This window comes from Abrus precatorius, unplaced genomic scaffold, assembly GCF_003935025.1.
Source record: "Abrus precatorius isolate BTA unplaced genomic scaffold, Abrus_2018 Scaffold2, whole genome shotgun sequence".
In the NCBI taxonomy this organism is placed as follows: Eukaryota; Viridiplantae; Streptophyta; class Magnoliopsida; order Fabales; family Fabaceae; genus Abrus; species Abrus precatorius.
This window is the reverse complement of record NW_020874362.1, coordinates 33,722,170-33,749,652: the sequence shown is the minus strand read 5'-3', so window position 1 is coordinate 33,749,652 and position 27,483 is coordinate 33,722,170. Positions and strand designations below refer to the sequence as shown.

The 27,483-nt window shown below is 32.1% G+C and overlaps 2 protein-coding genes across 3 annotated transcripts; one reads left to right on the top strand and one right to left on the bottom strand.

Moving 5' to 3' along the window:
• Positions 1-177: 177 nt before the first annotated feature.
• Positions 178-12,843, top strand: LOC113857514 (vesicle-fusing ATPase-like). Its single transcript, XM_027489496.1, has 21 exons — positions 178-505; positions 711-806; positions 886-967; positions 1,065-1,115; positions 1,949-2,119; positions 4,180-4,334; positions 4,418-4,526; positions 5,243-5,342; positions 5,416-5,471; positions 5,917-5,982; positions 6,079-6,161; positions 6,582-6,715; positions 7,845-8,055; positions 9,618-9,749; positions 9,824-9,884; positions 9,987-10,046; positions 10,747-10,805; positions 10,896-10,983; positions 11,291-11,413; positions 11,696-11,761; positions 12,388-12,843. The coding sequence occupies exons 1-21, from the start codon at positions 330-332 to the stop codon at positions 12,529-12,531; spliced, it is 2,223 nt and encodes a 740-aa protein (XP_027345297.1). The 5' UTR covers positions 178-329; the 3' UTR covers positions 12,532-12,843.
• Positions 12,844-13,069: 226 nt separating this feature from the next.
• On the bottom strand, positions 13,070-16,017 carry LOC113858199 (30S ribosomal protein S5, chloroplastic). 2 transcript variants are annotated; one of them, XM_027490715.1, is made up of 3 exons: positions 15,280-15,991; positions 13,614-13,859; positions 13,071-13,343 (listed from the first exon to the last, which is right to left on the bottom strand). In XM_027490715.1, the coding sequence occupies exons 1-3, from the start codon at positions 15,933-15,935 to the stop codon at positions 13,256-13,258; spliced, it is 990 nt and encodes a 329-aa protein (XP_027346516.1). In that variant the 5' UTR covers positions 15,936-15,991; the 3' UTR covers positions 13,071-13,255. The 2 variants fall into 2 exon arrangements, with proteins under 2 accessions (XP_027346517.1, XP_027346516.1); XM_027490716.1 differs by having other exon boundaries at positions 13,070-13,859; positions 15,280-16,017.
• Between the last annotated feature and the right edge of the window lie 11,466 nt (positions 16,018-27,483).

Here is a 27,483-nt window from a genome sequence, read left to right as displayed (position 1 = left end):
ATGAAAATATTTTTTTTAAAAAATTAAAACCAAACAATCGTAAAATTTTCTGAAATTTCTCTATAAAAAGATATTTTCACTAGGGACTACATTTTTTAAATATAAATTATGCACACCCCTTCAATTTCAAACAAAAACCGAAAGATTAATAACATTTTAGGGCAAATAAACCAAACCGAAAGACCAGTTTATGGAACATTTTGTTTTTGACAATTCTGTATAGAAGGAAAATTCCATTACTTAATATCTAAGACAACTCTCCCGCGCCATTCCCATTCCATTGTGTTGTGATCTGCAGGTGGAAGAGAGAAGCAAGATCTGTTAGGAAAATGGCGAGTGGGTTCTCCGGTTCAACGTCGATGATCGTCACCAACACGCCATCGCAGGACCTCGCCCTCACCAACCTCGCCTTTTGCTCAACCTCTGATCTTCCCCAATTCGCCGTTCCCTCTCACCACAACCTCTACCTCGCTTCCATCGCCGATTCCTTCGTCTTCTCTCTCTCATATCCTCCATCACTATTCAACGCTTTCTTTTTCAATCAAATCTTACTACTACTATTATTATGATTATGATTTCCTTCAAGTCAGCTATCATTTTCCTTATTTATATTATGTTCAAAGATTGAGTTGCTTACAATCACTTGTTCATTTTTTGTCATTAATGCGTGGATTCATGATTTGTATTTTGTGGCCTTAACTGAGAATTACTGCTCATGAAAGCATACGCAGTGGCCAAATTGCGTTGAATTCCATTCAACGTCGCTGCGCCAAAGTTTCTGCTGCTGAATCCGTACCTGTGAGCCGGTTAGTTTCTTATACTATCGAATGATTGACTACCGCTTTTTCTTGGTTTCTTACGATTTCATTTTTTCTGTTGTGTAAGATTCGTGCCACCCGACAACTTCAACCTGGCATTGCTAACCCTTGAATTGGACTTCGTTAAAAAGGGAAATAAGAGTGAACAGGTGTGTTGATATGGAAAAGTGCTCGTTGTGTTGTCGTCAATTTGTTGCTCATTAGAGGGTATGGCATTAAAATTGTTGGTGTTGCTTTGTCATGTAGATTGATGCTGTTGTACTGGCTAAGCAACTTCGGAAGAGATTTATGAACCAGGTAGGGTCTTTCACAAGGTTATCTGTGGTTTGTCAGTTATCATTACTGTATGGTTGCTAGATGTTAACAATACTAATTGACAGAGATTTCTTTCAAAAAGTTCTGGCCTAGATTGATCACTGTTGTAAAACAGAAAGGAAAATATCAGGGTTGTTGCATAACTTCTTTTGTTATTATTTGCATGAATGTGTGTTTATCATTTTTGAGAAGCAGTTGCTATATGTAATACATAGTAGCATAATCAACTGATTAATATGTTATAGTTCCTCTAAAATGGTTATGTCATGTCAACAATACTATTTTTATTTGGTTTTCACAATTATTTTGAAATTTAACTTGTTCATGATACATTGATACCTGATAGTCTTTCCTTTGTAAGCGATGCATGGTTATTCTTAGTTATAAGTTTGTTTTTCTTTTTTTTCCCTCTGATCTATTAGGAGAATAATTTCTATTGAGGGGAGAGGGAGAGAGAGAGAGAGAGAGAGAGAGAGAGAGAGAGAGCTAGGGAGGAAGGTGGTATTGTATTTTTACTTGAATCGTGATATATTTTTGCATATAGCTGGATGAAAGTAAACAAATTTTCTATTGTTCACTAGCTTGCCCATGATGTTGTTTTGATATCTCGTGCATGTTATTCTGTTTAACCTTCTCTCATCTCACATTATCGCATTATTCCACAATTTCTCAAATTATTTTCTAATTCTAAGGAAGCTTGGGAACATTCTGTATCCTGGGTACCTCTATTTTCTCTTTCATGTACATTGCTTTCCTTTCGTTAGATGTACCATATTCCTGGATCAACATTTTTTATTTGATCTTATTTTATGCAGGTTATGACTGCAGGGCAAAAAGTGTTATTTGAGTATCATGGAAATAATTATAGCTTTACAGTCACTCAAGCTGCTGTTGAAGGCCAAGGAAAGTCTAATTCTCTTGAAAGAGGGATGATTTCAGATGACACATACATTGTTTTTGAAACATCACGGGATAGTGGAATTAAGGTGAGTTTCCCATTTTGCTTTCGACATCTATCTACATTTTTCTACTTGGTTCTTTCTTGATGCATTATGAATGCTTACATGGCTTAACTATCCTTTGATGCTTCACCAATTCACATGGGTCAATAGAAAAGGTAACAGACCTTTAACTTCAAAAGTGAATCATAATGATGGAACAAAAATCTCACTATTTGAATACACTGCACATAAATTACTCAACCCAAGCTGATTAAATACCTTAAATTCTAACCTTGAGTAAATATGAAGATCAAGATCAAAATGCATAATCAGCATTGTAGGGGTGCCGTACCAAGACACTATCTTTGGTCTTTATACAGGAGCCATCTGTTGCCTCAGTGTACTGTGAACTATCTCATTTAAGTTCAGCAATTCTTACCATGAAAATTTGTGCTGGGCAGTATAAAAATTCCACATCAGAGCTGGATCTGAACAACGTTTAACCTATTGATGCATGTGGTAATGGAAGTACCCAGTACAACTTAAAAAAAATAGCCAATACATAAATATGACTAAGGAGGCATCCAGTATTTTATCTGGGAAATCCAAGCTACTTCTATATTTCAAAACTAACTTAAAAAGAGGAGAGGAAAGAGCTGATCAGTGGTCCAGGTCAGGATCAACAATGGTTTTTCTTTTATCACCAGTTCACATGTCTCTAAGCATCTTAAATCCCACATCAGAAAATGTATTTTTGTCGCTTCCGTTTGCAGTTAATTCCCTACATTATGGTTCTTAAATAGAAAGAATTGAATGTAGGAAATGCCTTGTGATATTGTTTGCTATGAAAATTAATAGGTCTAAATCTTAAATTGGTTAATATTGGACATTGATTTACATTAGAATTATCTAATAATTAATAAATGTTAAAATACATAAAAATAATTTTCATGTTGCATTTATAAGATCCTTTAAATATACTGATGTGAGATGTGACCCATTGATAACTAGAAATAAGTGATTGTGGCAAACTTACATGAGTGAGAATGGCTGAAATGACAAATTCACAATTACACTTCAAAAATTATATATTGTAACTAAATATACAGTGTATGATATATTATTATAAGAGAATAATATCAAATAAAAGGAAATATGACACATAACAAGGCGCTAGGCTAGCCAATGCTCAATCACTTCTAGGAAGTCCTGAAAAATTTGTCTACTTCCATTTTTCAGTCAGCCTCTAAGCCTATTAAAGCTTGTAGGAAATATACCTAGACAAAATCGAAACAGAAACAGACAGAGAAAAAAGCAGGCCAGCATGACATACCTTTTTATATATGTGAAATAAAATTGATTACTGTGATAGTGTGATATTACCAATTCTCACTCAAATAGTAGTAAATAAACCACATAATTGTGTACATTGACAATGTGCATTCTAAATTCTCAAAACTTACAGGTATAACCAGAGAAGTTTCTAGAGGGCTATAAAATCCTAGTTCATTCTTCTTGTGGACCTACAATTTGACAGTAAAACTGAGAGGAGATGGAATTCTCATATTGGCTTCTGGTATAAGAAAGTAATTGTCTAAGAATACGAATAGATATTTCAGAAGCAGAAAGGAGAAGAGGTCGAACGATGGCTCCCCCTCTATGCATGATTGTCAACCCCATCAAATCTCATTCCTGTCTGTGTTGTTTTGAATGTGCCTCACCCCTATCAAAGCTGAGAGCCACAATGAATTTAGCAGCCATGGAGTTTTGGTGTTGCGAAGTTATTGGATTGGCTTATCTACAGTAACATTGTAAAAGCTCGACCGATGCAAACATTCTGCATTGTGTTGTTAGATTGTGATTTGGTGAATGTTTGACAATCCTTGACATTAATATTAACATAATTTTTGTTTGGCAATATCTTCTGTATGTCATCTGAAAATCAGTTATTTGGTAGTGGTTAATAGTCATTATTTTATATACTCCACATGAGATAATAGCCAATACTTTTCTGAACAAGATAATTACATTTTATGAAAACTTATGTACTCTGCTGATTGTAATTATCCTTGCATGTATTTACTGGTTTATGTTGTGCATTGTAGATTGTCAATCAACGTGAGGGTGCCACAAGCAACATTTTCAAGCAAAAAGAATTTAACCTTCAGTCTCTGGGTATTGGTGGTCTGAGCGAAGAGTTTGCTGATATATTTCGAAGAGCTTTTGCCTCTCGAGTTTTCCCTCCCCATGTGACATCCAAGTAATAGATCAGACACTGATTCATTTAATATGCTGTTTTTATTGTATTACCATGTTCTTACTTGGAAGCCTTTGAGGTTTCAGATTAGGGATCAAGCATGTGAAGGGCATGCTGCTTTATGGGCCTCCTGGAACTGGAAAGACACTTATGGCACGTCAAATTGGGAAAATTTTGAATGGGAAGGAACCAAAGGTTTGGAATTTATTCCTTATACTTGTGTAACAAATTTGAATAAGTACATCTTTATGAAATTGTTATGTATGCAATCGGCAGTTTATTGAGACAAGATATTTGTAATTTCTTTCATTGAATTAATATCTTTTAGTCCCTTCTTTATTTTTAATAGTGGACTAGTAATTGCCTTGGAATATGCTTTTGTTATACAGTTTCTGCTGTCTTCATTTTAATAAGAATAGACAAAACAAGATTCTTTTCGTGTTGTCAAATAAATCATTTATGTATGCTGTTATTGATAATGAATCTAGGCTTGATTTGACAATATTGAATTTGAATGTTTTTCTACTGTCTTTGTTTTACTTAGAATATGATAAAACAAGATTATTTTCATGTGTTGTCAACTAAATCATTTTCGTATTGGTAATGAATCTAGGCTTGATTTGACAATATTGGATTTGAATATTTTTTGTGTTTCACTCTTCTCTAACTTTGTGAATGTAGCTTGCAGAAGTTTTATTTGGGTAGGTGTTACTTTCTCCTGACATATTATCAATTCTCACCCTGCATTTATGCCTTCTATACTTACTATATTTTTGTGACATGTAATTGGCATTCTTTAATTGTTTCAAAATTGGAAAAATGTGTACTTTGCTTGCTGTATGCTGGTATTTGGTTATTATTTTTGTGGTGGTTGAGGAATCTTAGTTTTTGCTTTTTATGACATGTACTAGATTGTAAATGGCCCTGAGGTTTTGAGCAAATTTGTTGGTGAAACTGAAAAGAATGTGAGAGATCTGTTTGCTGATGCTGAACAGGACCAGAGGACCCTAGGTGACGTATAGATACACATTGCATATTCCTGAAAATTTCATATAATTCACTTTTACTGTTCACTGTTTTCCAGGGGATGAAAGTGATTTGCATGTAATTATCTTTGATGAAATTGATGCTATTTGCAAGGTATAAGGTTTCTCAACTTTGCTCAACATCAATAATCTATTATGTTGCTATTGTCAATTTGTTGATTAAGTTAATAAGCAAGTAAGCAACCATTGAGTTTTCCTTAACTGGCGAAATATTTATATTTTAGCTGTAGCATAAACTTTATTATGGTTGTTAAAAATGTGGGACATCTTAACAATGGTCACTTAGCAATGGTCACTGGTCAATATTAATTTTTTTATTCATTTTGTGTTCATGTATTTACAAGTGGAAAATTTGTTTTTATCTTAGTTTACTTGAGTAAGTTCATAACTTTGATCAATGGCAGCATGATGACATTTAAATCTGGGTCCTTGAAAATTTTGCTTTTAGTTCTTTGAGTAATCATGAGCATTGAATATCATGATTGTATTGCCTGGTACTGTATATAACCACGCATTGTTCTTTTTCATGTTTTGTGCAGTCAAGAGGTTCAACTCGAGATGGTACTGGAGTTCATGATAGCATTGTAAACCAGCTTCTTACAAAGGTCAGTGAAGGCGTTAAATGCATTTTTATTGAAAGAAACAATGTTCCTACAGTAGTTGTATCTGTAAAACTAAACGACTATTTGCTTGGTGTGCAGATAGATGGTGTGGAATCACTAAATAATGTTTTGCTTATTGGAATGACTAACAGAAAGGACATGCTTGATGAAGCTCTCTTAAGGTTTCTACATCTCCCTCCCATGTTCTAGATCTATGAATATTCTTTACATGGAAAGTATAATGTTAACACTCAGCAAGTATACCATTACTAACTATCAATGGATCTCTCCTTTTACTTATACAAACTATCAATTTCACTTCACACACTTACCCAATCTGATTTTTCCTATTTATCGCTAGTCTCTTATAACTAACTGACTGACTGACTAGTGTAACCAACTATTGAACTAACTAATGACTAATAGCTGTCCTTATTCAACTGACTAATGCAACTAACTGTTGACTAACAACTGTTCTTATTCACTCTCATTATACATCCTGACACACACTTAATCCTGACACCTGTAAATGATTTGTTAGTAGCTGTCTGCACATTTAGTGTTTATATTTTAATAATTTATCATTTACTTGCGTGTTGTAGACCAGGGAGGTTGGAAGTCCAGGTTGAGATAAGCCTTCCTGATGAAAGTGGTCGATTGCAAATTCTTCAAATTCATACCAACAAAATGAAAGAGAATTCTTTTCTAGCTCCTGACGTGAACCTTCAAGAACTTGGTATGTGTTCAGTGATGCCAGTCTTGTCATACATATGTTTATAGATTTCCCTTTTTGATGAAAGTGATAAAAAGGTTGGATATTATGCTTCTTATTTCCATTTGCAAAATATTTCATTACTAATGAATATTATTCATCATCTATTGTATGCTCTTTTATTGCATGCAACTTGAAGGCAAGTCTATCAAATTAAAAATTGGTTCACAGTTATTTTAGTTTCAAGCAGTTTCTAAATATATGTCAATCTTACCTTTGAATTGGTTTCGAAGTTACCCAAGCATGGGCACACCAGAAACAACACTAACACAGACTTTGACATTATACATGTGACGCAACAAATGGGAGATGTCCAATTACTTTTTACCATTTAGACTTTATCTTGGTGTCTGTGCTTTTGTAGAAATCACAACTAGTTCATGTAAAGGTTGGTTTTATACTAGTTTTTACTTCATATTAAATATTGTTTGCTAAAATGTGGTCAAATGATTTTTAAATTTTAAATTAAAAAAAGTGAGGAAATTTTTTGTTCAAGCATGAACTGAAAAAGTACAAGCTTATTGGATAGTTTCCTTTGTTAAAATAGTTTTGGCTTAAATATTTATCAAATAAAAATTGATTTTATAAATTTTGAATTATTATTAATCTTAAAAATTTTGGCACCAGTTCCGTTGTACCTGACTGTTTTGTTTTAGAAGCATGACAAACATCTCAAGAGGCCAAGATATTCAGAAAACACAAATGCATTCTTGTCCTTTGTGATAATACTATTCTTTGCTCAATAAACTAGACAAATTATGGCTCTATATTGTAATTTGTCAACACTTACTTTTGTTTGATGGTTTTAGTTAGTAATATAAGGATATGATTAATGGTTTAAACTTTAAAGGCAGGCATAAGATACTGAAAAAGATATTATATATACTCAGTTGTTTTGATCAAGTTCATTCTTTATTAGCAATCATGCAAATGTAGATGAAGCAAACTCTGCTATTACTGATGTCTAGATTATTTTTCATTTTAATGAAAAAAATGGAATAACAAAAAATTATCTGAATCACATTGATTGAACTATGAAGGTCATGGGATGTTTACTATGGGAATATGGTATTGTCTTTCTTGTCTTGTGCAGCTGCTCGAACAAAAAACTACAGTGGAGCAGAACTAGAAGGTGTTGTGAAAAGTGCAGTCTCGTATGCTTTAAACAGACAATTGAGTCTGGATGATCTCACCAAGCCAGTGGAGGAAGAGAACATTAAGGTTACAATGGATGACTTTTTGAATGCACTCCAAGAAGTTACTCCTGCATTTGGAGCTTCCACTGATAATCTTGAAAGATGCAGGTAGTGCTTTTAGTCACAATGCTTAAGAGTACTCAATTAAGCAATTTCATTTTATCTATTCTTACCCATTATCATTATTTAAATTTACATAAATCTAACCCATGGAAGAAATTCCAGAACCAATTTATTATGCAATCTAAGTTTAATACTTTGTGCTGTATCACATAATGAGCCAGTGATATGTTACTATTGTTTTCTGTTAACTGCTTATTTCCTCTTGCCAGCAATATCTGTTTTAGATGTAGCTGTTTGAAAAAAAAAAATGGTTAAAAGGATGGTTATGAACTCTAGAGCCATAGTCATCATTTCTAATCCTTTTGGCTGGGGAGAGAACAACTCATTTGGGGGTGTAACTACATTTACACCTAACATGGAAATAATATTTTTCACCTGTAGATAACACTAAAATAAAGAAAAAATTTCCAATTATCAGGCTGCAGATGCCTCCCAACAGTCTCTCTGTTTCTGCCCTGGTATATTGAGGCTGTTGATTATGCTTTGAGTTAATTAGCTGATGCATTCTATATGAATGGAATGAAATATGGCAGACAGGGTTCATCAAGTCTATCACCTCAATTTTGATGCAGGGCCAGTAAACATAAGTTGATTCATTAGCACATCTGAGTGCTTCTTTTTCTTCTATTAATATGAAATTAGTTTATATTTCCATAAATGCAAAAAACCATTAAAGTGCCCTTGCATTTTGTCCTAATGAAATCACCTGCATACAAAGTACTTGAATTTTTGTTTCAATTTCTTGGTTTGATCTTCCACCTCTTAAAATTTCTCTTTGTTTAAGAACAGATTGAAAATATTGGCAATATTATATTGGTTCAATGAAAGAATCTGAGCATGGGCAAGAAAATAAAGGAAAACTGTTAGTGAAAGAGTAAAAACCTGAGAGCAGTTTTTGAAACTGTGTATTTCATAATATGATAAGCTTTGATGTTAAGTTCTGAGCTCTTGCATTATGGAGTCTGTTGTACAATTGGAGACAACTATTGCTATAGGCTATAGCTAAACTAATTTTAAAAGAAGTTGTTACAAGTCTAACTGACTTTGAACAACTAACAGCAAACAAGTACAGCAGAAGCTAATATTTTTTGTAACTGAACTGGGGACTAGCACTCAGCTACATGATAATATCTCAACATTCCATCTCTTACCTCCACTATTATAGCAAAAAGGCAAAAGACTATGCAGCCCCTTACCTGACTAATATAAAACAAAGTATCAAAGTTTCACAATTTTCAGGCTATATGCAATATATTTGTTTGCTACCTCCTCATTATTGAACATTTAAACAGAAAATAATTTGATGGCTTGAAAGGTGTTGACAACTTGCTTGTAGAATGAAGATGGAGTTTGTGGGGGTCCCTTGGTTAGTTTATCACAAATATTTTTGCCGTGCTGCTGTTTTATGCTTTACTCATTTTCAAAAGCAGTTATTTAGTTTTATGATGGATTTGATAGATTGTAAACCTTACTCTATCTAGAAGTTTCGTGGAAGCTGCATTTTACTGTTACTGTTATAACATATTTTTGTGTTATTTAATTTATAGACTCCATGGCATGGTGGACTGTGGTGATCGACATAAGCACATTTATCAAAGAGCAATGCTACTTGTAGAACAAGTTAAAGTGAGTAAAGGAAGCCCACTTATTACTTGTCTGCTGGAAGGTTCTAGTGGCAGGTATGTTGTGTATGAATTTGCATCTTAATTTGAGCTTATTAATAAAATGTTTCTAACTTACTTTGTTGTCATAGTGGTAAAACCGCCCTTGCAGCTACTATTGGTATTGACAGCGACTTTCCATATGTCAAGATAGTACGTTCTCTCCATATCTTGAATATTACTCTTGGGAAATCTGCATTGCCTTTTACTTCATAATTATAACTACTTGTAATTCTGATCTGTATAATTGGGTAGGTGTCGGCTGAATCAATGATTGGTCTACATGAGAGCACCAAATGTGCACAAATTATTAAGGTTTGTCATAACTTATATTTTGGATTGATTTAAATATAATATCCTCTCTAATCTGTTCCAATTAAGAGTGAGTTAGATTTAATTGGATGATTCGTTTTTTATATTTTTGTTTTAAGTTAGAAGATGGTGGGTAAATTTTATTTTATTATTCCTTATACACTTTGTTTAATTAAAACTTATACTATATATAATAAAAAAAATGTGACACAAGAATAACTTTAAAGTTTAGACTAATCCCAAATTGATAAAATTTTAATTAGATCCAAAATCCAATCCAAACAATAAAAGTTAGGGTTTTGTGGTTTTCAGTTTGTTTTTGGTTTTTTATTTTCAATTTTTCTATAGAAAGGAGAAGAGGTATTGCATTTGACCTAAAGGTCTGAATTTATACAAGTGTGCAAGAGTCTATAATAATTATAGAAAATTATCTAATAAATGTAATCCTAATATTACGTTCCTAATTATCGTATTTACAGAAACGTAATCTTGATGTTCCTAATTATCATATTTACATATCAACATTTTCAATTTGGTTTTTGTGGTGGATTAGATTCGTTTATGAACATTATCAAGTCAACAGTCAATTACGTGCTTTTTACTTTCAATTATTTCTAGGACATTAACAACTACTTGATATAGTAGTCTTCCCTAGCTATTTAGCTGAATTATGTGAATTCTAAGGTATAATGGTTTCTAATAGGTTTTTGAGGATGCTTACAAATCACCTTTGAGTGTCATTATTCTTGATGATATTGAGCGGTAAGATTTGTGATTTTTATTTGATCATCCTTTACAATTCTTTCTTAATGTATAATATTAATTTAATTGTTTCCTTCTACATTGATTCAGATTATTGGAGTATGTGTCTATTGGTCCCCGTTTTTCAAACTTGATTTCTCAGACATTGATGGTTCTGCTGAAACGGCTTCCTCCAAAGGTTTCTGTTCATCTTAATTCTTTACGTTCCTTTAGGAAGCATATCTGTTAGAAGTTTAAAAGCAAAGCTGATCAAAATAGATCTGGATTCGATGATTTCAAATTTCAACTTGCTTGTATATCTGATTTTGTTGTTGGAAACCCAATGCCAATGCCTCTCTTTGTGTAGAGAGCAGGGAGGGGTGGTTGGCTGAAGAACATCTACTGTCATGCTACTTTACTGTGCCAGTGGGCTAACCAAATAATAATTTTGTTTCTGATGCCTAAATCTTACTCTAATTAATGTTTATTTCGATCCATGTTGTCAGGGTAAAAAACTCTTGGTTATTGGCACGACAAGTGAACTGGTTTTCTTGGATTCAATTGGATTTTGTGATACTTTCTCTGTCACTTACCATGTTCCTTCTTTGAACACTAATGATGCAAAGAAGGTAATCATAGATGTTCTTTACATAGGGGTATTGTCTGGCTCATAAGTTAATTAAGATGTACATCATGCACGTTTACTGTTATTGTTTATGCTCATTTGTTTCTCTTGATGATAAATCAGTTGTTTCATGTGTTGAAATTTAAGTGATTGTATCACTTGCTAGCGTTGAATGTGAATCAACAATTTAATGTTTCTTGAGTTTTTGTGCCAAATTGTGTCTTGTGTAAATATTGTATTTCAAAATAAATGTTAAACTTCTCTTTTCTCATCTTTGAAATCACAGGTCCTACAATATTTGAATGTTTTTTCGGATGAAGATATTGATTCTGCTGCAGAGGCGTTGAATGATGTATGTATATTCACTCCTTTATGTGCTTCATTCGTTTAGTTGTCATGTGTTAAGTATTGGCTGACTTACTTCTTAGACAAGGGAAATCCAATGATTATGTCAAAGAATACTCAGTTTTTGAATAGTTCTAAATCCTTGTCTTTTATTCTTACAAATCCTCTTAATTATGAAATGAAGAAATTATTAAATAAGTTTTTTGTTTTTAACATAATAAATGGATGTACTTTTTCATTTAATATTTACATTTTAAAGTAGTACCAGATTATTTAGAAATTATGCAAGAGGATATAGCAGAGTTTTCTTTTTATGTTAATTTGGGCTTATCCTGTATACAGATTACTAGTAGAATAGCTGTTGGTCTTCTGTCTGTTGATATTTCTCTTGTTATAAGCAAGGTTTTATTTTTACTTTTCTCAGTCTCTTTCAAAATGTGAATGGTGCTCAATTTGGAACTTTCTAGCACACTATTTCTTTTACTAGCGGGAACTTAAATTGTTTGGTTATTATTAATTTAATTTGCACAACATTTTCTATTGGAATCCAGTGGTTCGCAAAGAAAATTAATTGCATATTGTTATTGGTACCTATTCTGACTCGTCTATTTTGTGCTCAATTTTTATTCTCAGATGCCTATCAAGAAGCTATACATGTTGATTGAGATGGCAGTGCAAGGGGAGCACGGTGGATCTGCAGAAGCTATCTATTCTGGCAAAGAGAAGATTAATATCTCTCATTTCTATGATTGCCTCCAGGATGTTGTGAGAGTATAATATGTTATCGGGTTAAGCGTCTTCCCAGTTAAGAGTGCATATCATCGTCACTGTTTTGGATTCTCATTTTTTGTATAGCTCATTCCAACATTCCTTGTTACTGTTCAGTTTTGAGAAGGCTTTCTCAATCATTGTAGCTTTGTTGTGCTGATAGAAATATTTAAGAGGCGGAAATTTTTGTAGTCACATGTTTTTATCTTTATAGGTGTGGGCTTAGTTGGAACTGAGTTGCACTTAAGCTGGTATAACCTCTATTCGGGATCCTACATTATCCAAACATCTTATATTGAGGCTTCTCATGCTTTGAATTTTTTAAACGTGGAATTATGATTCTAATCAACAATCTCGAGTAGAATGTTTGCTATTAAATTAGTCCAAATCAAAACTAAAGTTGAGACTAAAAGTTTATAAACTAAAAATATGATAACTGAAAAAATGAATTAAATTGGTTATTGTTTTACCGGAACCTTGATGAAAAGGCTCTGCACACCAACATTGGAGTCTAATCTAAATGGAAGAGCGGTAGGAGGTAGGTGTAAAGAAAACGAAATATTTGTTCATTTTATAGAAGAGCAGATTTTACAATTCTACTTTCTATTAGTGGCCAACCTGACAAACTCGTCCGGAAGCAAACCAAAATGGGGAATTCAGTGTTAGATCGACATATCTATGTGTCGAACTCAAACAATGGCAGAGTAATTAGAATTGGTAACAAGCGTCCCCATCAAGAACACATTGAAGCCCAGCGTGGTTCCTTAATCGATGGTAATGGGACTCCCTCCCTGATGATGGAAGATTCACACCTTCTGCAACTGAAAATAGCATCTTGGATTGGATTTAATTAAGATGAGAGAAGAATAATGATCAGTCCTCAACTATGATGAAGCCAAGCATAAATTGTATAACCATAGATACAAATTAAACAGGGAGGTGAATAATATGTATATGATTCAAGTTGAACAAGTAGCTTTTTGAAGCAATTTTCTTTCAGAAAACTTTCAACAAAAATGGTACACTTTCACTTCCTTAACAAGAACTATGACCAGTTCTATATCACAGATGAGATTCATAGATTACATTACTTCCATAATTCTTCCATTGGAATCCCACGTTCCTCAGCAACCTCACGGAACTGCCTCATTTTCTGCACAGCAACAATGGTCGCTCTAGCATTGTTGAGCGCATTATTACTACCTATTTGTTTTCCCAAAGCATTCTCAACTCCTGCCATTTCAAGAACAATTCTCACAGACCCACCTGCAATAACTCCAGTACCAGGAGAAGCAGGTCTTAGCATCACCTTTGCTGCTCCATAATCTCCATCAGATCTAGAAAAACATATAATACACAAAAATTAGTAGCAGCAATCTACAATGAGAGCAATTTATTATTTTTAACTCAATTCATACGTAGATCAATCCAGAATGGCGGATATCAGAGTAACTGACATAGTTCTACTCTGAAATAAAAGTTCCAATTCTCATCAGGAACAAGCTAAGCTCCACAGTTCCTATTTGAGTTAAGGAACTTCCAAACAAAATTTATTTGGTTATGACTGGACAGTATACAAGTTACTATTGCTAGCTTAAAGTGATCATTATATTATGTTTCTAATACCACCATCGACGTATCATAAACTTTTTGGTATTCCAGGATGGGACTTGATCAAGGAACATTCTTGAATGACACCTGATTTGTATGCAAAAAATTATGACAGGAGATTGAGAGTTGAAAATGCATGCTCCTTTCAGTACTTCCAAGGTGGCAGTGCTACTGGTACCCAACATAAATCAGGAAGAACCATGATGATATTTTCTTTGATTTTTCTAATGTGTGCTGAAGAACATCTAATAAGAAATCAATTAATAGAAAGTTTTTATTAAAAATTGTAGCATTTAATGTTATCCATGTATTGAATTCTGTGATATCCTATGATTTCTAATAAAAACTTATTATATATAAGTATTCATCAAATGCTCAAGTACAGTGCAATAAACCTTAGGAAGTAAATAACAAACAATTATATGCCCACACTTGTACCTATTAGATACTATTTTTCCTTTATTTCTATTTAATAATTGGCAGGTAGTGGCATTTCAAACATGCAAAAGTTTCGAGATACAAGACCAACTCTACAAGTTTGGCTTCCATTATTTTCAAGAGAAATAAGCTTAGTGTTTCAGTGTACCAAAATTTTCAAGTGAACAAAGTCAGCATAACAATGCAGAATCAAGTCTAAAGTCAAGAGAGCTTCATAATACAGTTAAATAGTTTGCTAATTTAGAAATGAGGTCCCTAAAACTTTTAGATACACAAAATATCCAGGAGAAGTTCAGACACAAGATGCATTCCGATAATTCAACGTTACACACAAAGGCTCATGGGAGAATCAAGTGTATAGCTCTCATCAACGAGAACTTCAGGCCTACGGAGCTAAAACAACTTCATACAATGCATCTGACAAGTCTTTCATCAAACTAAATAGGATCCATCTAAATAATGGTAAACCCAATGTAACTGAATGCCTGCTATATCTACTTCAAAGGCATCACTATCAGAACCTGTAGAAATTTTAGGAATCAAGATGGAAAAGGGAAAAAAAAAGAAATAGAAATGTAGCAGTAGCACAAAAACAGTAAAATTTATTAAAAAGATTCTGATAAACTGCAAAACATAACACAGTTCAAAACATTCACAAGCATTGTTATTAATACTGTGTGAATTGAGGAAGCGTGGTGGTAGTAGTACCTATGTGGAAAAGTGGAGTACTTAGTCATAGGGACCTTGATGATGTTCCTCCTTGCATTAATAGCAGACTTCTGAACTGCAGCAATAACTTCCTTGGCCTTGCCAACGCCAACGCCAACTTGGCCTTTCTTGTCACCAACAACAACAACGGCTCTGAAGCGTAACTGTTTCCCTCCCTTAACCACCTTCGTCACCCTCCGAACCTGAACCACCCTCTCTTCGAACCCATCTCGAAGCTTCTCTTTCTTGACACCGGAACCGAAGCCAGTGTCCCTCTTGGTCTTTGAGTCCATCACGTAAATGTCGTTGCCGAGAACGCTGACTCCGCTGTAGGCGGGGCCGTAGAGCTCCTCGTATGCGGCGGCAATTTCATCTTCGGTTTCGGGGGGACCGTCATCGAAGGAGGGAGGGGGGACGAAGCCTTCGGGGATTTCGGGGGGTACGAAGGGAATGTCGTCTCGGGGATTGACGTTGTCGAAGAATGAGGTGTCGATGTCGTCTTGGGGTTTGGCTTTGAGGGATGATAAGAGTGAGGGTTTGGCGAGGCAGAGAGAGTGTTTGTTTGATGGTGTGGGGAGGAGAGAGAAGCGAGATGGGGTTGAGAGGGTCAGAGAGGAGAGAGAAGTGAGTGCTGCGGAGAGTGAAGGTGCTGCCATGGGAATTGGAGGAAGAAAGCCTTATCTGATCCTCAACACCCACAATGGGTCTTTCTCTTTTTAATTATAATCAAACCCCAATAACATTTTCCCACGTTTTCTGGCAAAATATATATTAGCAAAATTAAAGTATGTTTTTCATTATTAAGTGGTCATTTCCTACACAATTTGTACCCGAGTCTTTATAAAAACAATTTATGAAGATTTAATCTCTAATTTTTTATAAATTCTTCCATTGACTATTAAGTATCAGCTTTTAGTTGAATTATTTTAATTAAAATGATTAAAAATAATAGTTCATAAAAAAATAAAAATTATATTTAATAAAATAAAATACGTTATTATAAAGATAAAATTTAAACTATGCAACTTTTACATAAATCAAGCATTTAATAAGTGTCATTAGTTAAGGTGAAAATTTCATTGTTAGGGGATAGGAGCATGTCCATATGTCACAGCTGGGGCTTTAGCCATGTAGCTTAGTTCAAAGTCTTTGAGTGATTGTCTATTTGAGAAGGATAGCCATATATGATTGTGGTCGGTAGTGAGTTTGAAGGAACACTCTTTCACATTGAATTTAAATGGAGTAGTAGTGTCATTTGACTAGGATCAGATATTTAACTGTTGTTTAAATTTAATTTTGAATAATTATGAATTATTCTTTATTTTAAAATTATTAATTATATATTTTTAAATTTTATATTTATAAATTTTTAAAATATTTTTAATAACACAAATAATTATATAAGATATTAAAAGGGTATAAAAGAAATATGTAATGAATGTTTTTGTTTTGATTTCTAAAGTATGAACTTTCTTTTCTCAATTTTGTAGGAAAAAATGATAGATATAAAGGGAAATTATAGATAACAATAAATGGTGTAATAAAATAAATAAAAACAAATTGTAAGAATTTTATTACTCATGCACAATTTCTCTCTTTCTTGTAAGTCTTACTTATATGTGCCATTGTTTACCACAGATTCATTATAATCTTTCATTGTTAGCATAAATTTTATAGGTTTTTGAGTGTGGAGGCAGAAAAAAAAAATTGTGATATATAATTTTTTTAAACATCAATATTTTATTAAAAATAAATTTAAAGTATGAAAAATACTCTAACCCGTTATAATTATAAAAAAAATTAACTATACATATTAAAATATCATTAATTCAATTCATATAAAGATTAAAAAATAAAATAAAATTTAAAATATCACACACGTTAATAATAATTTTGTTATTTTCAAACTAAAAATAAATTATTTTTTTATTTATATTTTTAAATCTATGACAAATTATTACATTAACATTTCATGTCAGTTTTATTATCTTATTTAATAAATATTTCAATCAACTCAATCCTGTTTTATTTAAACTTGATTTTAATTAAACTTACATTTATTACTTTTTTCAGTTTAAAGTAAGTTGGGTGAAAAAGGTTACAACAAGCCTAAGAGATAAGTACAGCCTATCTAATAAGCATCCTTAAATTAGCAAATTTTTTGTGCACTTATATATTGCGCATATTGTTTTCACAATTAACATCCTTAATCTAGTTTTTTTTTCTTATTTTTATCTTGAAATATTGTAAATAAGGAAAAGGAATTAAGAATATAAATCAAGTGTGTACATAGTGCTTTTGAAGTATGAAGTTTTTTTTTTTCACCAATTTAGGAATTTTTCCATCAGTTGATTTTAGGATAAAAACTACTTTTACATAATGCGCCTATAGTATTCGAGCCTTAACTTATGGACTTAGTTAGCATGGCCCAACACCATTAAATAAGATATGAAATGAAATTGTACTGGACAAAAAAAAACTGATTTATATCAACATAAATTTAAAATAAAAGAAAAGAAATCGATTTATAACAATGTAAGTTGATATTTTTATAATGTCTAAGAATGGTAAATTTTTATTAAAATTATAACATTAATGTTATCAATATATCAAATCTAATAATTTTTTAATAAAAATTTATTATATAATAGGTTCTTATTATGTGATATTAAAAAAATAATTAATATTAATTCTATATTATTTCATTACCTTTTATTAGAAAATTTTGTTTCAAAATTTATGATTACATTAAAATTTCCTAGTAAATAATCAAATCTACAAAATTTTATTATTAATTTTAAATTTTTTAATAGTTTATTGATATACACTAAAAGTAAAGTTATATATGATTAAAAATATAAACATAAAAATATTTATTTATATTTTTTTGTTTATTTAAACATGCAAGGTTTTACATAAATATAAATAACTATAATTTAATGATTGAAGTACAAATTATATTTTATCAAAAGTTTAAAATAAAGCAAAAATATCATGACAGGTTATATAACAGTGTATAAGTCAAAATCACACCCATGCCATTAAATAAATTTTTGCTCAAAAGTTTAAAGCATCTTTTTATATACATCTCGCAAGATATATATATATATATATATATATATATATATATATATATATATATATATAATCTCAAATAATAGATTGACACTTTGACTAATTAAGTCTCCCACTAGTCATTTTTGAAGTGATCAAAAATATTATAATTATAGCCAACATCAAAAATATTGCCAAGGCTTCCATAGACTTCATCGAAGTTGATCTCATCATTATTTGCTTCGGTTGCTGCAGCTTTTGCTGCTGGGGCTTCGGCTTTTGCAGGAGCTTGGTTTGATGTCCTTTTAGTAATAGCATTATTGGGTAACAAGTCTTGGTCTATTTTAGGGTATTTTGTAGAACCTTCACTGGTGCATGGGGTCAAAAGGCTGTTAGCAGCTTTTGCTTCCCTCTTATGGTTAAGCTCTTTCATCGACAAAGACAAAGATACTTCCTCTTCTTCATCTTTAACTTGGTGAGTATAAGGTGTATGCAGTTTTTCCATGCTTTGTGAGGACTCAAATACTTCAACATTTCGCTCCTTTTTTACCAACACATACTGCTTCTCCACATGAAAAAAGTTCATAAATCATAACATTATGTGACTATTTTAGTGCTATAGTGAATGAAACTAGCATATATTAATATAGGTACCGTACCACTTGTTTTTTCTTTCTTATTTGGTTAAAAAAACGTTTAAAATATTGTAAGGAAAGAAAGATGTTAAAGTGTAGATATAACAACCCAAGTGTTCAATTTTGAGATCAAATGATCCTCCAAAAAAGCTAGACCCACTTAAATTAGAAATCTTTTCTTATGGATCAAATAACCTATGAATCATGCAATCTAAAAGGTTAAGCAATTAGGGTAAAAGAAAGAAACTTGCACAAATTATGAGAGGTATGAATAGAATAGGAACAGTGCAACAAAAAGTTATTAAAAACATAGAATATAGGCATGGAAGAATGGTTGTAAAGAAGTTAGAATATGATGGAAGTGGTTTTATTGCATTTTTAAAGAAAACTTTAAGGGAGGGAGAAAATACACGTGAATTTTGTTGGGATTGACAATAATAGTACATATTAAAAATCTCACATTGTTCAAGGTATGTTGGAAGAAGTCCCACATCAGCTGGGATAAACAAGGGAGTGGGTGAACAAGGCTATATAATGGACTTGAGTCCATGGTATCAAGGCACCCTAGTTAGAAATACTTTAAGCTTGTATTTTACTTTTCTTATACTCTTGTATTAGAGTGTTGTGAGGTTTAATTTAATTACTTGCTTTGGAGAGTTTGAGTGTAATTGGAGCAAGGGAAAATAGTTTATGCATTGTAAAATTTTTTACATAGTGTTATTCTCTAGTTGTCATTAGACAACGATTGTGGTTTTTTCTCTAGTTTTTGAAGTTTTCACGTTATATTCTTGTGTGATTTCTTTTATCTTATTTCTCTGTTAGAAAGGTAATGCTCAATGGGTAAAGGTGTTATTTCTTTTCTTCTTTACTTAACAGTGGTATTAGAGCTTATAGTTTGGTAGGATATTCTTAGTATGCTATGTGGTTGTAGCTTAGTTTGATCTTCCACATCAGAAAAAATTAATTCCTTATTGTTGGAGAATCATCCTTGGTTGCTGAAGCTACAATGTCATTTGCAAGTGTTGTTAAATGTGACATAGAGAAATTTGATGGAAGGATCAATGATTACACATGGACGTTGGCTAACACTGATGTAGGGTGTGCGTAATTATACATGGGCATTGGTTGGTATTGATGCAAGGTATGTGGTAATTGTACACGAGCATTGGCTAACACTGATGCAGGGTCTGCGATAATTGTACACAGGCATTGGTTAGCATTGATGTAAGGTGTGTGGTAATTGTACACAAGCATTTGGCTAACATTTATGCAGGGTGTACGGTGAAAGAAAATTCTTAGAGTGGTTTAATTCCAAGTGAGTGTACTCTTTATGGTGGAGTATGATTGTCGATATAGACAATGATTGCTGGTGTAGGCAATGAAAATAGAAAATTTAATCATGGTGGAGATTGTTGGGATTAATGAAAATAATACATCTTGAAAATCTTACACTGTTCAAGGTATGTTGGAAAAAGTCTCACATCGCCTGGGATGAATAAGGAAGTGGGTGAACAAGGCTGTATAATGAACCTGAGTCTATGGTATCAAGCCACCCCAATTAGAAACACTTTAAGCTTGTATTTTACTTTTCTTATACTCTTGTATTAGTGTTGTGAGGTTTAGTTTAATTACTTACTTTGAAGAGTGTAAGTGTAATTGGGGCAAAGGAGAATAGAGTATGCGTTGTAAAACTTTTCATATAGTGTTATTCTCTGGTTATCATTAAACAACGATTGTGATTTTTTCTCTGATTTTTGAAGTTTTTACGTTATATTTTTGTGTGATTGTTTTTATTTTATTTCTCTATTGGAAGGGTAATTCTCAAGGGGTAAAGGTATTGTTTCTTTTCTTCTTTACCCAACAAATTTCTATCATGCCCTTAAGATAAGTCCAAATATTGGCCTGAAGGATGATTGTAGCAAAAGAAAATTGGGGCTTATGTTTCTAATTCGTGAGCTAGTTCCTTCCAATTTTCCACAATTGATCTGAGTTTGTTGAACAATCTTGTTTCTTAGCAATTTTATATTAATTATTAAATGAATGAGTGGCCTTACTTATGGAACAAACATAATAGAAGCAGCCTAAAATCATAAGCAAGGACCACTTCTAGAACGAATTTTATCGCCTTAAAATTGTCTTACATGCATGGAAAATATTACCTCTGGCCTACTAAATTGTTTTTAACTGCACACTCTTGTGCTCAAACTATAAACAAGCAATTCTTGTATAAAAGAGAGGAAAACATTTATTGCATATTCTTTTTTTTATTTATAAATACTTAGTTTTACATATTATTTACAATAAATAATGATTCATTAGAGCAAGAATCAAAATGATAAAAATATGCACAAAAAATAGTGTATAAAGATCATACTATATTGATAGATTATCCTTTAATTTGTGCTTATTAGCAAAGTCTCCTTTTTTTCTCATATTCTACTTTAGAAGTTAGTAAGATATAGTGTTATCAATAGAAAATTTCAAGAGCATATTGTCCTTTACAACAGAAAGAAAATGGCTTTATGTAAAAACATGAAAAAAGGAAAAGAAAAACTAACCAGATTTTTCAATTCATCCTGATAAAGGGTTATAAAATCTCCGGTTTGTAATTTATAATGGTTCACAAAATTCACTGTTACATTGGATAAAAAAACATTTGATTATAATGCCAAAATAAAGATAACTGCAATGATAGTTGTAGTTTGCTAAAAAAAAATCGAGTTTTACCTGTATTTTCGAGAACATACATTCTACTTTTGTTATTAGCCCAAAACCTGTGCAATTTATAGCATATACTTAGCATCTTGGAAGATGACAAAAAAATATCCAATAATGAAAAGTGTATAAATTACAAAGGATTTTCTTACTTGTATTTCAAGGTCCAAATTAGCTCAGAATGTACATCTTTAATCAGAAGATCGATTCCTTCCCTGTCCCACAGCATTGGAAGCTTTACCTCAGCCTCCTTCTATTTAACATAAATATATTATCTTGGTTAGAGACAAAATATATTACTTTTTGACAACCTGAAACTAGGTAAAGGTATCTATTGAACATTAAAACTTAACAATGATGTTTAACTTTTGCACATTAGTTGCACAATTATGATCATGATTAAAAAGAGAGGTATTGTTTCTTGAATTTAACTTCATTAAAGTGAACAAAAGAATGAAGTGAGAAATTGAGCATCTATTTATCATTAATTTAATTATATTTATAAAATGCTTAAATTCAAATGAAAGATGGCTAAATCCTGATTTTTTAGAAAAAAAAAATAAAGTTAGTTTTTTTTTCCTTTATTTTTGTGCTAAAATTGATATGTCAGGAAGCAAATAGTTATTGGGTAACCTAGATCACAAACATTTTTCAGTTATCAATATGATCCTGTCAATTAGGCCATTTTTTATTGGAAGAAATACAAAGAGAACAAAATCACATAAATAATTGAAGTAAGAAATTGAAAACCTTACCTTTGGGAGGATAATGCGGCCTAGGCAGTTAACATCACTGTTTTGTAACTTCTTTGTCAAAACTTCTTCTAGCCTCTATTCTTAAAACATAAATAGTGAAAAAAATACAACAAAATAAAATAAAGACTCAAAAGAGAATTTCATATGATGTATAAGAAAGCTAATCACCTTCCCATCAGGGGTGCAAAAAGCACCGGGATTTTTGTTTTGGTTGTCAGTTACTTTCACATTGGACCCTCCACAAGTACTAGGTTGTCCCCTTATTGTCCCTGTTATTGGGGTCCCAAGAGCAGAACTTTTATTCCTTTGTCTTGCTTGTTTCCTTCTGTCTCTAGCAACTCTACTCATCCATGCTTCCTTCATCTTCCTATCTTCTTCAAGTTCAAAATTTGGCATTCTATGAACGACACTACTTTGCTCCATTGGAAGAGAATGAAAAGGATACCCAAGAGTCTGATTCACTTGAGGAAATGTGTTCATATAGGAGAACAATGGGTTCTGATCATTTGGTACCAAATAAGCACTATTATTTAGGAAGTGAACATTTTGAGGATGACCCATGTTTTTTTGTGCTTGTGCAAGGCTTAAGTTTGAGGATGAGACATTACTAGTGGAGGTAGTGGTGTTAGTGGTTGATGGGTTGGTGGCTCTTATAGAAAATGGGGCAGAAAATGGTTCCATTCTTGGAACAAATAGGTTTTGTTGTTGAGGGAAATGAGTGTGTGTGAGAGTGTATATGATGAAGCTTTTATAATAAGGGCTTGAGGTAGAGGTATAAAAGAAGCAAGCACTGAAGTGGGAAAAGCATTGCAAACGTGTCAAAAAGGAACTGATGGGTGGTGAATGGAGAAAAAGAATGATAAGGTAGCATGAGAGGAATCAAGAATGAAGAGGAAGGAGAACAGTGTGTGACAAGTGGAGAGAGTGTTGTGGCATTGGGACGCACATCTGAGTTGTAAATAGAGTCAGTACACTGACATAGATACATAGATTCAAAATCATAAAGCAAAGATGTTGAGCGAATACAACAGAAGAGAACAAGAATAAAAGACTGTGCGGAAGCATCTATTACATTTGAAGAGAGCGTTTTGGTATGATCAAGTTGTCACTTGACTTAGTATCCAGAGTGAATATATGGTGGCTATTGTCTTCATCTAATAACATAAAGCCAAAACATAGTGTGTGCTTCATGTGTTTGTAGGGCACACAGGCAGAGGAACCTAAAAATAATAATTGCTGAGGTTCTTAGCATAGTTGGCTTCCTGGGTGACAGTGGGAGTTTTTTGAACTTACTTTTGTCTTGTTTACTTGCTAGGAGTTGGTGGAATGGTGATGTTGTACAAAGAAAACTAGAAAGAAAAATAGACCCATTTTAGCTTATGTTGCTTCAGAAATACAAATAAATGATCAAAGATAACTGATCATTTACAAAGACGTAATTATTCAAATGTTTTCAGTACTCTACTTATGTTAACATTTCATTTCTAAAAACTGCTTCGCATGATAAATTTTACCATAAAAACTAATGTATATTATAGAAATATAACTTTATCTTTAACTAAAAGATAATTAAAAAAATTCAATAAATTATACATTATTCTAACAATAATTACATTTTAATAGTTCTTAAAAATATACTATTTTGAAATCAATTCTCATGAAAGAAGTGTCAGATTTAGTTTTAATTTGGCAAAATTACTCTGAAATTCACTTTTATCCTCTAACTTTTTTTTGATTTATTTTCATCCTCAAAACCTTATTTTTTTCTTATGTTAGTCATTTTCATTAGCTCTTTTACATAACATAATAGAAATGTCCTACATGGCGCTAAAGTGTCTTAACGCTATTTATTTAATTATACGTGGACACCTTTATTTAAAAAATAATTAAATAACTTCTCCTTCATCTTCGTGTAGCTCCCCAACCTCTTTTCTCCTAAATCCTCAACCCACTAGCCCTACCTTCACCTCTTGCAGCCCTTTTTTCCCCTTATCGCAACTTTCCTTCTCCTTTCTCACAGCTTCGACACTTTTTCTCCCCAACTCACCAACCTTATTTCCCCCTCCGGCAACCTCCATTTCTCCTCATAGCTTTTTCTCTTCTTTCTCGCAGCTTCGCCATCCCTTCCCTCTAACCCACTAGCCTTGTTTCTCCCTCCCGCAGCCTCCATTTTTCCTTCCTGCAAGTGAAGTGTTCCAAAATAATGAAAGATTCATATTTCGTAAAAAATTAAAGAATTATACATAAAAAGTTATGAAATTTGGAGTTTGATGGAAATCTGAAACAACCCAATAAGCAATAGAGTGAAAAGTTGCAAACTTTATACATAGAGAGAGGAAGCATAATAGATGTATTTTGTAAATCAAATTTATAATTAATAAATGGGCATGGATTGGTACTTTGCTAATTTATTTTGTAAACCAAGTGATTAAATGGATGTTTGAAATAAAATTTTGGAGATAATTTTCCATTGAATTGGGAGAAAGGATGGAGATAAGGCTGCAAGTGTAAGATGACCATGTTTTCTAGTATGATCGGTAGACCTTTTTCTATACCCAAAAATGATAATTAGAAGGCTAAACCTGAGAAACTTTTCCAAGTGAAATGACAACTAAGAAACCCAACAAAATTTTATATTATATGTAAGAATTTCTCCATTTAGGATAATTTTCTACAATGCCAATAAAGAAATTAGAACACTAACAAGCTTGTTTATGATGTAAGAATTTTTCCATTGAGGCATTCTCACCATGAACAGTGTTGACAGTAAGAAATAGGAGGGGAAATGAGTTGCGGGAAAGAGGAAACAAGGTTGATGGGTTGTGGGAAAAGGTGGAGGAAGACTACGGGAAGGAGGAGACAAAGTTGATAAGTTGGGAGAAGGGATGGGGGTGTTGTAGAGGAGGAAAGGGAGGGGGACTGTCTGAAAGTAAAGACAAGATTGCTAGAGAGATAAAACTCATGGGTTAAGGGGAAAAGGGTGATGGATCAGTGGGAGGAGGAAAAGGAGGAAAGGGGGTTGCCAGGAGGGAGAGAGGAAGCTATAGGGAGGGGAAAGAGAGGTTGTGAAAGGAGAAGGGGATTGCTGGAAAGAAAAAGAGAACTGTTGGAGGAGGAAGAGAATGGAAAGGGAAAGTTACAACTCAGCGCCACTTCACTATTTTTAATTATTTTTTAAATTAAAAAATTCAGGTTAGATTAAATAAATGGCGTTAATGCCATCTCAGCGCCACGTAGAATATTTCTGTTAGGTTATGTAACAGAGCTAATAAAAAGACTAACGTGAAAAAAAAATAATACTTCGAGAACGAAAATGAATTAAAAAAAATTAGAAAACGAAAGTAAATTTTACCCTAAAATTAAAAGATGAAAAAATTAAAAGATGAAAAGAGTAATTTTATCTTTTAATTTTTTTAAATACTTTCTTCGATTAACTTCAAATATTTAAGTGATAATTAATGAAATAATGTTTTACATAATAATTGCCACAAGAGAATGTTAGTTTTATAGGTAATATTTGAATAAATAATTAATATTTTAAAATTATACTTTTTTACAATTATTTATTTTTATTGAGTAAAATTTTAAATAAGAATTTTTATTATTAGATTCAACATTAAAGCATTCTATTATTTAGAATTTACTAATATATCAAGTTTCAAAGTTTTTTAATGTTTCTACTTTTATTACTATTAAAAAAATAGTCCATATTCACTATTGTTAAAAATAAAACTAAATATTAAAATAGTAAGATTTTCTACCTTATACCTAATGAAAAACTTCTACATTATCTTAGATGATAAAAAATAAAAATATTTATTTAAGAAAACATAATGAAAAAGTCTTTTTATCTTACACAGTATAAATTCTTTTAACTATCCAAACAATTTTTTAAAAAAAATTATATTTTAATTTCAAACAATGCTACTTCGACAAATATCTTTTAAAATGTTGATTTAAGAGATAATTGTAGAGTTTATTTTTAAAAAAATTAAAATTTTATAAAACTAAAGTTAAAACAAAATTTTAATAAGAACTAATTAAAAAATATATATTTTTAAGAACTAATTATTTATTTAAGTTCTGTCATATAAGGTTAGTATTTCATATGATAAATATTATTTAGAATAATATTGCTTAATTATTATTTAACGACTTTTAGTTAATAATAAGAACTATTTTAAAAAAAATTCAGAGCTAAAACTTACAAAAAATAGATAGAGGAACTAATTCAAAAGAAGAGTGTATTTTTTAGTAACTATTTATTTATTTAAATATTTTAAAAAAATTCTATATTTGTACCAACTTAATTAAAGCAAATGACCAAAATAATTTCACAAAAATGATGGCTATGGGTATGGGTGCATAATGTGAACCCTAGATGTGCAGTGATGGCTGCGGATCCCAATGGGAGGACCCGGTGCGGGTGGATCTCCAGGAGAGGATGAGGGTGCCTTGAGAGTCAGGAGAGGGCAACGGCCCCTCCAAAATGGACTCTAGTATTAGAGGACTTCTTTCGAGGGAGAGATTGTTGGGATGTGCGAACAGAGTCCCACATTGACTAGAATTAGGGAAGATCAAGGACATATAAGTATGGTAGATTTCTATTAGTATGAGGTCTTTTGGATAATATCCAAAAATAAAATCATGAGGGCTTAGACCCAAAGTGACAATATCATACTAGGGTAGAGATATTACAAAAAAGTTCATACTTGTCCTAACACCAAGCATGAATATATACACATTGTTCTCTTTTCATGAAATCTCAAAACCTTCAAGTTATGTCTTATACTATTGTTTAGGGTGCTTGTTAAAACTATATAAACTTGAATATATACACAATGTTCTCTTTTCATGAAATCTCAAAACCTTTAAGTTATGTCATGTATATTTCTTCATAAAGAAATGTAGTTTTCACATGCATTTGTTCAATCTTTTAGTTTAGGCTAGTTGTCAATCCAAGAATGAGAACTATTGTGCTATTTTTACCACAAGTAAGAAGATTTTTATCAAAATTATTCTTTTTTTTAGGAATCATTTAATCA